This window comes from Gymnoscopelus braueri (genome assembly GCF_963280865.1).
Source record: "Gymnoscopelus braueri genome assembly, chromosome: 10".
Classification (NCBI taxonomy): Eukaryota; Metazoa; Chordata; class Actinopteri; order Myctophiformes; family Myctophidae; genus Gymnoscopelus; species Gymnoscopelus braueri.
In genome coordinates this window covers 36,948,780-36,963,636 of record NC_137611.1, presented here as the reverse complement: position 1 = coordinate 36,963,636, position 14,857 = coordinate 36,948,780, and the positions used below count along the sequence as shown (strand labels likewise).

Below are 14,857 nucleotides of genomic sequence, written 5' to 3'. Positions count from 1 at the left end.
AGACGGACGGACACACGGACAGACGGACAGGGTGCAAAACATAGTCTCTGCCACGCCTTCGGCCTGGCGGAGACAATGATAGCTAATAATAGGCCTATTAACTAACTTTAATATTGCTAGTACTCAATAGCTACCACATACGTGCAAGGCAGGCATTCAAGCCTCAATACTTCTTACTGAAAAATAAATCAAATAAATAAATAATTAAAAGGAATAAAACATGTTGAAATAATAATGTCCAGAAGGGTCATGAACTCACACAAAGGCAACGCTTAACAATGCTCAACAGCACCATCCAGGGTCAGGTCCGGGAAGGACACGGCTCTCAGTTTCTGCATACTGTACACACTACAGTTTCTGTCAAACATGACAAATCCCACCTCCTGCTATCTCTGACTTGGTACGATCGGAATGCTGGCAATGGAAATAATCAACTTCCAAAATATGCAGATTCGGTTACACGTTTAAGATATTAAGATATATTCAAAGTGTTTAAAAAAACGCACACAAATTGACACGATTTCACGAAATAATCCATATATCCTAAAATGATGTGAGGCTCAAATAATAATAGATATTTTGTTTATCTACCCAAATTATGCGGGATTTATGCTCCGCCTTACACGGTGTCTCGTGAGTCGTGCCAGTCTATGGTCGTGCCCAAAAAAGATAGCAGATCAACAATCCATGACGGCCACGGATATACAATTTTCGACGCACGACACCGCCGTACGGCGATGTATTTTATACGCACACCGCCCCCCCCCCCTCTCTAACATTCCGACAATGGTCTCGCCCGTCGCCAGGCCTTTGCAGCAGCAGCAGTAGTAGTAGCAGGGAGTTGCTTGGCGGAACCTCTCAAGTTTTCCCCACTACTTTTCCCCAATGTTTATTTTACTTCACCGCTGCTAGGTCCCCTGTTTCGGGACGTTCTTGCCTCCGAGTCGCGTTGCTGTTATATCGCGGGGGATAGACACGAAACAAAGTGATTTAGACTGAAGTAACGTGAACCGTCTCTAGCGAAACACCGGTATAGTGATCCCCCCATCGAATGTTGCTGCGCATTAAGTAGGGTACTTACGGTAGGAGTTGCTCCCGTGCGGCGTCAAGGTCCTGAAAGATACATAACGTATCTTATTCAATCTTCTGTTTTATCAACACAACGCAGCTGTTTACCTAATACTTGACCTTATCTACAATAACAACACAACAACAATAATAATAATAATAATAATAATAATAATTATTATTATTATTATTATTAGGCCATCATTTATATTATTAACTCAGTGACATCATTTGGATTGTATAGTCCTCATGTTTGACCTGTTTGATTATATATATATATATATATATATATATATATATATATATATATATATATTATAATATATATATATAATATATTACTATTATTGTCTGTCTGTCTGTCTGTCTGTCTGTCTGTCTGTCTGTCTGTCTGTCTGTCTGTCTGTCTGTCTGTCTGTCTGTGTGTGTGTGTGTGTGTGTGTGTGTGTGTGTGTGTGTGTGTGTGTGTGTGTGTGTGTGTGTGTGTGTGTGTGTGTGTGTGTGTGTGTGGTAAATCCCAAAGCTATTTGATGTCATCTCTCTAAAAGTTTTGCACTGCACTGTACTTGAACAATAAAATGGCTTGTCTTTGCTCTGGATACAATCTGATGTGTTTCATTGCTTTATGTTGGGGCTGATTTTGATATGTTTAACAGACGTATGATATTTCACTAATGTATTAAAAATGCACTGTACCAAGTGGAGGAATCTCCATAATCACCTATATTACTACCTATTACTATTACCAAATGGACCCTTACAGGTCTGAAACTATATGAGTTTGCGATCAATGATAATGAATTAGTTTTTTATAGCACTTCCAATACAAAATTCCAAAGTGCTTTACAGAGCTGGGTTACAAACAACAGACAACAAAGCAAAATCCAAAAAGAGTTTGTATATCAAATGGTAACAAATGCGTTGTCCTTGTAATTAAAAATGAGTGTGAATAAATTAAATGCATTATTAATTATTATTATTATTATTATTATTATTATCCTTATTATTGTATTAAATGGAAACTAAATGAAGGCTTGAGGGTCCATTTGGTTCCATTTGTACACTCTCTGAGTAACACACCGGTAAGGGTTAGTTTGGACCACTGGTGGTCCCTGGACCGTTCCGAACCAATGACCTGTATGATCAAATGTTATTACTATAATTGAAATATAATTATGAAATTTTACTTTTCACCAAACACATTTTTCATAAGGTTAGTTATTGTAAACCATGGTAAAAGGTTGAGAAGGTCATATTCTATAGCTGCCAATTGGAGAAATTGAACTACAAAGTCACCTACAAGAACATATATTACATATTTCTCTTCACTTTGAACTTTAACTAAACAACTTCCTTAATAGGTGCCAACACTAATGCAATGGAATCACTTAACAATGTCCCCACTGTGCCTCTGATACAATTTTTGGAACATTTCTCTGCGGAAATTTAGCGAAATATCACTTCAAAGTCAATTATACATGTCTTATAACCTTGGACTTTAACCAAACAACTTCCTTAATAGGTGCCAAAAATAATGCAATGGGAATCACTTAACAATGTCCCCACTGTACCTCTGATACCATTTTTGGAACATTTCTCTGCGGAAATTTGGCGGAATATCACTTAAAGGTCAATTATACATGTCTTATAACCTTGGACTTTAACCAAACAACTTTCTTAATAGGTGCCAAAACTAATGCAATGGGAATCACTTAACAATGTCCCCACTGTACCTCTGATACCATTTTTGGAACTTTTCTCAGCGGAAATTTGGCGAAATATCACTTCAAAGTCAATTATACATGTCTTATAACCTTGGACTTTAACCAAACAACTTCCTTAATAGGTGCCAAAACTATTGCAATGGGAATCACTTAACAATGTCCCCACTGTACCTCTGATACCATTTTTGGAACATTTCTCTGCGGAAATGGGGAGAAATATCACTTCAAAGTCAATTATACATGTCTTATAACCTTGAACTTTAACCAAACATCTTCCTTCATAGGTGCCAAAACGAATGCAATGGGAATCACTTAACAATGTCCCCACTGTACCTCTGATACAATTTTTGGAACATTTCTCTGCGGAAATGTGAAGAAATATCACTTCAAAGTCAATTATACATGTCTTATAACCTTGGACTTTAACCAAACAACTTTCTTAATAGGTGCCAAAACTAATGCAATGGGAATCACTTAATAATGTCCCCAATGTACCTCTGATACCATTTTTGGAACTTTTCTCTGCGGAAATTTGGCGAAATATCACTTCAAAGTCAATTATACATGTCTTATAACCTTGGACTTTAACCAAACAGCTTCCTTAATAGGTGCCAAAACTAATGCAATGGGAATCACTTAACAATGTCCCCACTGTACCTCTGATACCATATTTTGAACATTTCTCTGCGGAAATGTGGAGAAATAGCACATCAAAGTCAATTATACATGTCTTATAACCTTGGACTTTAACCAAACAACTTCCTTAATAGGTGCCAAAACTAATGCAATGGGAATCACTTAACAATGTCCCCATTGTACCTCTGATACCATTTTTTGAACATTTATCTGCGGAAATGGGGAGAAATAGCATATCAAAGTCAATTATACATGTCTTATAACCTCAAACTTTAACCAAACAACTTCCTTAATAGGTGCCAAAACTAATGCAATGGGAAACACTTAACAATGTCCCCATGGTACCTCTGATACCATTTCTGGAACATGCGACGCAAAACGCGATAAGTCCCCGTATCTCCCGTATTGTTCAATATAAAGCATTTTAGTCCGATCGCCGGCCATTTTCTCCAAATGTTCTCAGATGCTTCCAGCCATGCGACACTAATGGTTGGGAGGTGTATTGCACTCTGATACATTACAAAAAGAAAAGAGAAAATGGCCGGCGATGGGATTAAAATGCTTTTTATTGAACAATACAGGAGATACGAGTACTTATCGCGGTTCGCGTCGCCTTGTAACATCCGTGGCTCGGTGGTAAGCACTTTATATTTGAAATCTGAACGTTTATGTTTATATGACAGATGGCAATGTGAAAAAATCGAACACAACTTTAGACCAGGGGGACTCGGCACCATGACGCTTTTATACAAGCGTCATGTGAACCATGGCTAGGGTGTGTGTGTCTCTGTCTGTCTGTGTGTGTGTCTCTCTGTGTGCATGCACTGCCTGTGTGCAGCCGCCAGAGTGCGCCAGAGTGCAGGAATGTAGACAATGCTCTGATTAAAATGCACAACAGCCTGCAAACACACACACACACACACACACACACACACACACACACACACACACACACACACACACACACACACACACACACACACACACACACACACACACACACACATTTGAATACTTTTATTTGGATCTACATAAATACAGTAGCATACAAGATCCAATTTTTTTTTGAAGAGGGTTTCAAATGAAGGCATGGCCAGACACTGTATGCAATATATTTAAAACACAGTGGGATAATATGCATGCAGAGCAGTGATTATAATTTAACACCAGGCAACAATATATATCAAAAAATGTTAGTCCACTCAAGGATAGACAAAGCACCGCCTCTTCCAGATAGAGAGGCTGCCGATCACTGCAGAGACTGAGCAGTACTTGGCCAGTCTTTTTGCAGCGACCTTCTGCAGTCCTACAAGTTGCAGTCCACGTAGCGCGAGTCTGTGGACATGCCCCAGACTTCCAAACACAAGCACAATGAACTGGCAGTTATATCCAAGTGACTTGATACACTCTACCAAAGGCTGATATTTCATGAGTTTGGATGTGAAGCAAATGTCCATATACAGATCAAAAGAACAGCCTATTTCAAAGATGACAACTGATTTACTTGATTCATTAATGAAAATAATATCTGGAGCATTTGGAATATTGCAGAAAATATTATCATCAGTGGAATTATGTTCAAACCAGTCTGTGTGAGCAGTGCTGTGCAAATGTCCTGTACTTCTCTGATGTCTCTGGAAATTAGATCCACCAGCCGGTCGTGCCTGGCAATATACAGTCCTTTGTAAAAGCTGCAGCCATTGAGGATGTGGGCCATTGTCTCTTTATTGCTTGGGGTAGGATGTGGATGGTGAATGCAGTGTGGTTCATGTTGGGATGGATACCAGGTTGCCAAGTTGTATTTTGTAGGCAGAACATTTAGGCGGGCCTTGATGGTAAATATGAGAATGTCCTCTCCAATGGTGGTGTTTGAGAGGATGGAGTGTGACAGAGAGTGATTTGCAGAGGGTAGATGAGCCAGTTTTCCTTGCAGGCTTAAACTAGTCCAATGCTGGGCACTCTGAGATCTCTTCATTGTCAATATTGAGGCCCTCGCAGTTTTGACGGACAGCTCCTGTTGCGCGCCGTTATCCAACGCGTAGGTCGCGCGCGCATTGATGAGCGGGTCTGTGATGTTGTTGAGCGCAACAGCGGAGCCGTCACGCGCCGCCCACTTCAGCTGTAGTCCAGAGCGCTGGCACAAGTCATTTAGGTCCATCCAGTCGGAACGCACACCGAACCCTGGGGTTCTGATGTCCAATTTTCTGGTGGCAGTGTAGATCCACTCGATATTCGGGACACCCAGTCCACCTTCCCCGCGGGGCTGGAAGATGATGTCGCGAGTTGAGTGGGTATTTAAACACAGCCACTTCCTCACCAGGCTCACACACACACACACACACACACACACACACACACACACACACACACACACACAGTGCCGTTTTCTCTTTTCATCTTTGCCAATTCTCATTTCAATTGTGTACATTTACATTTAATATAAAATATGTGCATGATACATGATATAACAGCATTACAATAATATAGTGTCATATGTTTTTGCCATTTTATGAATAAAATAACCTATAATAGTCTGTTGGTTCAATGGTAACCCTATTATGCTGTTTTGAATGCTTTTGGTCCTTAATTGTCTCCGCCAGGCCGAAAGGCATGGCGAGAGAGTATGTTTTACCCCCTGTCTGTCCGTCCGTCCGTGTGTGTGTGTGTGTGTCCGTCCGTCCGTCATTCTGTCATTTTGTGGACAGCTAATCTCTGGCACCGGTGGCTTGATCACAATCCTGATTGGCAAAAATTGCCTTTAAAAGTTTGCAGGAGTACTCAGTTTCGAACAAAATGCCTCAAATCATGAACACAGCATGCAATTTCCGTGAAATTTTGCACACTCATTCCCATTAGGCAGAGGAAGACATGCCATTTGAAAATGTTCAAATCAGCCTCATGGTGGCGCTGTAACAGACCGATTCGTGTTTTTACCTATAACTGTACCGATCAGTGTAAAACTTTGTATGCACACTCTCTAGAGGCCAAGGAAAAACCTTTGCCCTGCATTTTTCACATTTGCCTTTTATAGCGCCACCAGGAGGCAGACTTATGTAAAACACATTTTTTGATATGAAGCATTCAGATTTGATCCAAATTTCACGCAAATCGGTACACATGATCTCTATAGTCATTTGATCAAAACAAATCTGTTTGATTTTCATATTCCATCCTGATTGGCTAACATTGACATGTAATATTTGCAGGAGTGGCCCGTTTTGAACAAAATGCCGCGAATCATGAACGCAGCGTCCGATTGCGGTGAAACTTTGAATGCACATTTGCACTACGTTGAGGAACAAATGCCACCCTTTTTTTCTTTTTTTTTTTTTTCTTTTAATCCCACGATTATGTAAACCTATTTTTTTTACACCCAGTGCCAATTGTCTATGTAATCCTGGGCACTACCTTCCCTCTGCCAACCTAGGGAGGCCAGGGCCGAGCTCATGCCTCCTTCAATGCATGAGAGCCAACTGACCTTCTTGTCACCTGACAGGGGAGAGTTTCCTTGGTTGGACGTAGCGCGTGGAAGGAACACGTTATTCCAACCAGTTCCCTTCCCCTCCATCAGGCGTCCCGGCTGGCCAGGGGGAGGCAGTATAGTGACCAGGATTACTGCATGTTTTTGTGAGGGTACCTACCCTAGGAGACACGGGGAGAACATACAAACTCCACACAGAAAGGCCCTTTCGCCAACCCCACCTAGGGTATGGGCACTGATGACGCGGAGGAGAGACCACACCCCCAGCGCCCACAGCGTCCCCTGCGGGAATCGAACCCAGGACCTTCTAGCTGTGAGGCGACAGCACTACCGACTGTGCCACCGTGCCCCCCAAATGCCACCCTTTTAACATTGACCTATTATAGCGCCACCAGGAGGCCAAAATAACCTACCTGACCTGGCGGAGACCTGTGCTCCGAGGAGCACTTTTTCTAGTTGACTTTGAAGTGATATTTCTCCCCATTTCCGCAGAGAAATGTTCCAAAAATGGTATCAGAGGTACAGTGGGGATATTATTGAGTGATTCCCATTGCATTAGTTTTGGCACCTATTAAGGAAGTTGTTTGGTTAAAGTCCAAGGTTATAAGACATGTATAATTGACTTTGAAATGATATTTCTCCAAATTTCCGCAGAGAAATGTTCCAAAAATGGTATCAGAGGTACATTGGGGACATTATTAAGTGATTCCCATTGCATTAGTTTTGGCACCTATTAAGGAAGTTGTTTGGTTAAAGTCCAAGGTTATAAGACATGTATAATTGACTTTTAAGTGATATTTCTCCAAATTTCCGCAGAGAAATGTTCCAAAAATGGTATCAGAGGTACAGTGGAGACATTGTTAAGTGTTTCCCATTGCATTAGTTTTGGCACCTATTAAGGAAGTTGTTTGGTTAAAGTCCAAGGTTATAAGACATGTATAATTGACTTTTAAGTGATATTTCCGGTACAGTGGGGACATTGTTAAGTGATTCCCATTGCATTATTTTTGGCACCTATTAAGGAAGTTGTGTGGTTAAAGTTTGAGGTTATAAGACATGTATAATTGACTTTGAAGTGATATTTCTCCCCATTTCCGCAGAGAAATGTTCCAAAAATGGTATCAGAGGTACAGTGGGGATATTATTGAGTGATTCCCATTGCATTAGTTTTGGCACCTATTAAGGAAGTTGTTTGGTTAAAGTCCAAGGTTATAGGACATGTATAATTGACTTTTAAGTGATATTTCTCCAAATTTCCGCAGAGAAATGTTCCAAAAATGGTATCAGAGGTACAGTGGGGACATTGTTAAGTGTTTCCCATTGCATTAGTTTTGGCACCTATTAAGGAAGTGGTTTGGTTAAAGTCCAACGTTATAAGACATGTATAATTGACTTTGAAGTGATATTTCTCCAAATTTCCGCAGAGAAATGTTCCAAAAATGGTATCAGAGGTACAGTGGGGACATTGTTAAGTGTTTTCCATTGCATTAGTTTTGGCACCTATTAAGGAAGTGGTTTGGTTAAAGTCCAAGGTTATAAGACATGTATAATTGACTTTGAAGTGATATTTCGCCAAATATCCGCAGAGAAATGTTGCAGAAATGGTATCAGAGGTACAGTGGGGACATTGTTAAGTGATTCCCATTGCATTATTTTTGGCACCTATTAAGGAAGTTGTGTGGTTAAAGTTTGAGGTTATAAGACATGTATAATTGACTTTGAAGTGATATTTCTCCAAATTTCCGCAGAAAAATGTTCCAGAAATGGTATCAGAGGTACAGTGGGGACATTGTTAAGTGATTCCCATTGCATTATTTTTGGCACCTATTAAGGAAGTTGTGTGGTTAAAGTTTGAGGTTATAAGACATGTATAATTGACTTTGAAGTGATATTTCTCCAAATTTCCGCAGAGAAATGTTCCAGAAATGGTATCAGAGGTACAGTGGGGACATTGTTAAGTGTTTCCCATTGCATTAGTTTTGGCACCTATTAAGGAAGTGGTTTGGTTAAAGTCCAAGGTTATAAGACATGTATAATTGACTTTGAAGTGATGTTTCTCCAGATTTCCGTAGAGAAATGTTCCAGAAATGATATCAAAGGTACAGTGGGGACATTGCTAAGTGATTCCCATTGCATTAGTTTTGGCACCTATTAAGGAAGTTGTGTGGTTAAAGTCCAAGGTTATAAGACATGTATAATTGACTTTGAAGTGATATTTCTCCAAATTTCCGCAGAGAAATGTTCCAGAAATGGTATCAGAGGTACAGTGGGGAAATTGTTAAGTGTTTCCCATTGCATTAGTTTTGGCACCTATTAAGGAAGTTGTTTGGTTAAGGTCCAAGGTTATAAGACATGTGTAATTGACTTTGAAGTGATGTTTCTCCAAATTTCCGTAGATAAATGTTCCATAAATGGTATCAAAGGTACAGTTGGGACATTATTAAGTGATTCACATTGCATTAGTTTTGGCACCTATTAAAGTTGTTTGGTTAAAGTCCAAGGTTATAAGACGTATAATTGACTTTGAAGTGATGTTTCTCCAAATTTCCGCAGAGAAATGTTCCAAAAATTGGATCATTTACCGCTGTGTTACTCAGAGAGTGTACAAATGGAACCAAATGGACCCTCAAGCGTTCATTTAATTTGCATTTAAAGAAATAATAAGGATAATAATAATAATAACTAATAATACATTTAATTTATTCTCACTCGTTTTAATTACAAGGACAAACCATTTGTTACCATCGATAACACAACCTGTTTTTCTTAACCGTTCTACCTGTGATTGTTCTAAACCAAATGCTGTTATTTGATTGACAAACTGTTTTTTGCTTTGCTTTGTTGTCTGTTGTTTGTAACCCTTCTCTGTAAAGCACTTTGCAACTTTGTTTTGGAAGTGCAATACAAAACAAATTCATTATCATTGACCCCAATCTCCTAGAGTTTCAGAACTGTAAGGGTCCATTTGGTAGTAATAGTAATAGTTAGTAATATAGGTGAATGTGGAGATTCCACCACTAGGTACAGTGCATTTTTGCCAGACCCAAGGGGTCGGGCTTACATGAGGCTTTGTATCTGTTTTCTCCATAGATGATATGTGACTTTGTCCCCCGGCCCCAGCCAAAAAAGTCTGTCCCTCTTTCGTCATAGAAGGGACATAGAAGGGACACCGGTCATGCGAAGCCCGGCCATTCAGATTTCAACCACTAGGGGTCTGGCAGTACCAGGTCTCCTGGTTCTAGTTTATATATTTGTGAAATATGATACTTCATCTGTTAAACATATCAAAATCAGCCCCAACATAAAGCAATGAAACACATCAGATTATATCCAGATCAAAGACAAGCCATTTTATTGTTCAAGTACAGTGCAGTACAAAACTTTTAGAGAGATGACATCAAATAGCTTTGGGATTCACCACACACACACACACACACACACACACACACACACACACACACACACACACACACACACACACACACACAGACAGACAGACAGACAGACAGACAGACAGACAGACAGACAGACAGACAGACAGACAGACAGACAGACAGACAGACAGACAGACAGACAGACAGACAGACAATATATATAATATAATATATATGTAATATATATATATATATATATATATATATATATATATATATATATATATATATATATATATATATATATATATATATATATATATATATATAATACATATATATATATATATATATATATATATATATATATATATATATATATATATATATATATAATCAAACAGGTCAAACATGAGGACTATACAATCCAAATGATGTCACTGAGTTGATAATATAAATTATAGCCTAATAATAATAATTATTATTATTATCATTATCATTATCATTATCATTATCATTATTATTGTTGTTGTTGTTGTGTTGTTATTATAGATAAGGTCAAGTATTATTTAAACAGCTGCGTTGTGTTATATATAATATTATATATATATATATATATATATATATATATATATATATATATATATATATATATATATATATATATATATATATATATATATATATATAAAATCAAACAGGTCAAACATGAGGACTATACAATCCAAATGATGTCACTGAGTTGATAATATAAATGATAGCCTAATAATAATAATTATTATTATTATTAACATTATTATTATTATTATTATTGTTGTTTTGTTGTTATTATAGATAAGGTCAAGTATTAGGTAAACTAACAGCTGCGTTGTGTTGATAAAAAAGAAGATTTAATAAGATACGTTATGTATCTTTCAGGACCTTTCCCCCGCACGGAGCAAGTCCTACCGTAAGTACCATACTTAATGCGCAGCAACATTCGATGGGGGGATCACTATACCGTCGGTTCGCTAGAGACGGTTCACGTTACTCCAGTTGATTTAGCCAGGGCGTGGTGGTGGTGGTGGTACTAGTACACAGAAAACTAGTTCGCTCCCAGAACAAGCAGAAGGAAGGGGATTCATCCTCCCTCCTCCTCCATCATCATCCTCCAGTCCTCGGTGGCCGACCGATGATGCCGACGCTGCGGGACAGCACCATGTCCCACCCCGGGGAGAACCCCCACCACCAGGTCCGGGTCAAGGCTTACTACAAAGGGTGAGCTACAACTTCCAACATTGTTATCCGTGGCCCCCCCACGTCCTGCTGTGGTGTTTACGAGATGTTTTGTTGAGTTCTAATACATTGTAATAACCAGCAGGCTAACGTTAGCTAGCTATAGCGGCTAACCAGCCTTGCTAATGTGTTGGCTAGTAGCAGTAAAGCTAGTTGAACTTGTCCAGGCAGACAGGCGAGTCGGAAGTTAAAGGCTCGTTTATTTGAACACAAATGACGTCATCTTCATCTGAGAAAAAGAGTCTTGTGCATAAAAAGACGTCATTTTCTGTCCGAGTGGTGACAAAGTGTGTGTGAGCTCTAAAAGATATACACACATGTTGTTAAAGTTCCCTACTATGGTTGTCATTGTCGGCTTGCTGTGGTTAACTGGGTTGTGGAAGGAATGGTGATTAAACTTATGATCTCTAGTGAAGTCTCTGATCAGAGGCTTGTCACATTCCTGCAAAGCTTTCTGATGTGGAACTTTGAAAGCTAACAGCTAACATGCTGGTGTGCCTGGGCTCTAACGTTACTGTTAATGCTATCTTGTATGTAACGTCAGCTTGCTAATGAATCGAGTTGTTTGGAACTAGTTATTGATTGACACAAGTTTCAAGTTTGGTCCCTTTCCTTTGTGTGACATAGTTCCTTCGTCAGACTGTCATTGCTCACGTCCGCATTCATATGATAATGATCAATGGTCAATGTTGATGTGTTGTGATGCAGTTTCGGTGTAGTGTTGGTAAGTTTCTTGTTTTTTAGTGATGGAAATGATTTGTCACCGCGTTCCGTCCAATTGACACTCCCTCTGGCTGCTGTCTCTGGCTGTCTCTGGGACTCCAGTTCATTGAAGACCGGTAAAACGTGTAGCACAAGTCAACCTTTGCCAGACCTGTTGTATTTCTCAGTCTTGTTATACACACACCCCGAACACTGCAGTGTCCCTGCATCATCGGTTTCCTGTTCACTGAGCAAAACATCCCAAGTATTTGCGAGATTGCTACAAAGGAATGTCAACTATGTAAAACATAAATAAATAAAAAACTATTGAAATGGAAAGGGTGTCTTCAGTTGGTCAAGTTTAAGTTGGTCGTTGGTATTATTATTTACCATTTTTCAAAACATTTAGCAGTGAAATCTGGGCTGTAAGGAGCCAGGACAGGGGTTCTATACAGGCTTAATTTGGGGCTTCTCTCTATTCATATTGTTCTGGTGAAATTGTGCCTGTCAGATTTTGGAATTCCACCGCCTCTGTGGCTAGAGGAAGAAAGTGATAATTAACCGCCTTTAACTGATTTCAAATCATTCTAAACGGTATGGGCCAGTTTTCCAGCTGCATGTGTCTTGAATTTGATATATTATTGGTACAACTATCTAGTAACATAAAACCTCCACATTATTATAAGTTTTTTTGTGAATGCTGTCCCAAATTTAGTAGTTTTGGGGGACAGTGCCTTACTGGTTCATTCATTCAAGTCTATTGTCAGTGAGTGCCAGCAGCAGTAGGCTCAGTCTTGTACTGTACCAACCCGTGGCACCCTCAGCCTGTCACTGGCATTGTTTTCATATAGAGTTGATGAACACTGGTACTCAATAGGGACGGATGGTCCCTCACTGGCTGCGTCATTAGATCCCACAATATCGTGATACTGAAGTCCAAGACACAATGCAATTGTGGTTGATGAATGATGTTATTGAATATTGTGATTATTTTCCAGTGCAGTTGTGTGCATAGTTCTCAGTTATTGGTGCATGTGTTAATTTACGCACCATACACTACAGTACTTCACTAAACTTGGCAGTGGCTCAGGATATAGAGCAGACGCCAGGAAATCAGAAGGTTCCTTGAGCAAGACACTAACACATAACTTCTCCAGGGGCAGTGACACTAGCTGTTCCAATATGAAGGATGGGTAAAATGCAGATGACAAACTCTGTGCAATTAAAACTTTCTCCTTCTTCAGGAGCCCATACATTCTATTTGGGTGGATAAATGTACACTAAAACTGTCAAGTTTTGAACTTGTTTTCATTCTTCCTTAATCCTTAGTTTTTAACGTTATTGGTTCTTAACTGATTTCACGCTGGGAGTGGACCCTCATTTTGCGTAGACCATCAGATCAAGACTGGTGATATGAAAGTAAACTATACCTAAATGTTGTAATGTTCCAGTAGAAACAAATTGAATCAAAAAGTTGACTAAAAGGGTGCTTCAATCAGTGTGTTTCTGGCGTGGCTCTGTAGGAGGCCGTCTATGAGATGATTGGTCTGTCTGTCTGTCTAAAGCTAATCACACATAGATACGTCATATACGCTGGTCACATGATGTCTAGGGTCCGACATTAACAGGTGCCTGATTGCCCGGACCAAGTAACACACAATTGCGGGCAAGTGAAACCTGTCTAGACCTACCTGGTCAGCAAGTACCACCTGAGTATGATGTTTTGTTTTGATTTCAATTATTCTTGATTTCTCTCATCAGTTGTGGACACTGTCTGCCTTTTCAGAACCTTTTTTGCATGAGGAGGCCTGCCACCGAAAGTGTGCCAATTAACATGTCACCTGATCGTATTGGTGTGAGTGCAGGATGATCATTAGGCTAGTCTCTTCCTGCTGCATGTTCATCATTATTGCGTGTGTAGTGTACATTGAAGCAACATGCTAAACAGTGCTATTCTTCAAAGCAACTGACGGCGACGTCATGTCTCGAGAGTCATGTAATTTAAATCGAATCACTGGTGCACACAAGACAAACATATATTGATTGTTTTATAAAAGTTTTGAATTCAGTTGACTTGCCTCACCCGCTTGTGAGGCAAGATCAAGACATTTCACTTGATCAGGTTGTGTGCGAGAGTACAGGCCGCGTGCGCACAGCCACACGCACAGTCGCACACACACACTCTCCTTAATACAGAGTCACATGCAAAACTGATCTACAAACTGACATACATGTATTACTGATGTAATTGCATTGTTAGCTTGTAGATCTCAGATGATGTCATTTGCAGGCAACGCAGAGTCTCATTCTTAAAGGGACAGTACTGCACCAGTGCTACCAGTGGAAAGTGTGGACTGGAGCCCTGCTGAGCATGTCTGATCTGAAATGACTATTGATTGATTTGATAGGTTCAGTTTCTTCTTGCCATATTGCTTTTACCTGTCCACGCTTCAAATACGTAAATATTTGGAACTTGGAACCAATATTCATCTACAATTAGATATGACTAATATAAATAAACATTTTTTTTAAGAAGCTCATGTTCTGTAGTGTTTTACACACAATCAACAGGCAATGGATTTGTATATTGTGAGAGA

The 14,857-nt window shown here is 39.5% G+C and overlaps 1 protein-coding gene across 1 annotated transcript in view; it reads left to right on the top strand.

The window, feature by feature from the left end:
* The first annotated feature begins 801 nt into the window (after positions 1-801).
* prkci (protein kinase C, iota) overlaps positions 802-14,857 on the top strand; it is a 52,811-nt gene continuing 38,755 nt past the window's right edge. The window contains exons 1-2 of the mRNA XM_080441217.1: positions 802-985; positions 11,319-11,540. Coding sequence (XP_080297343.1) covers positions 11,455-11,540 — 86 coding nt within the window. The 5' untranslated portion in view covers positions 802-985; positions 11,319-11,454. The remainder of the gene's footprint in view (positions 986-11,318; positions 11,541-14,857) is intronic.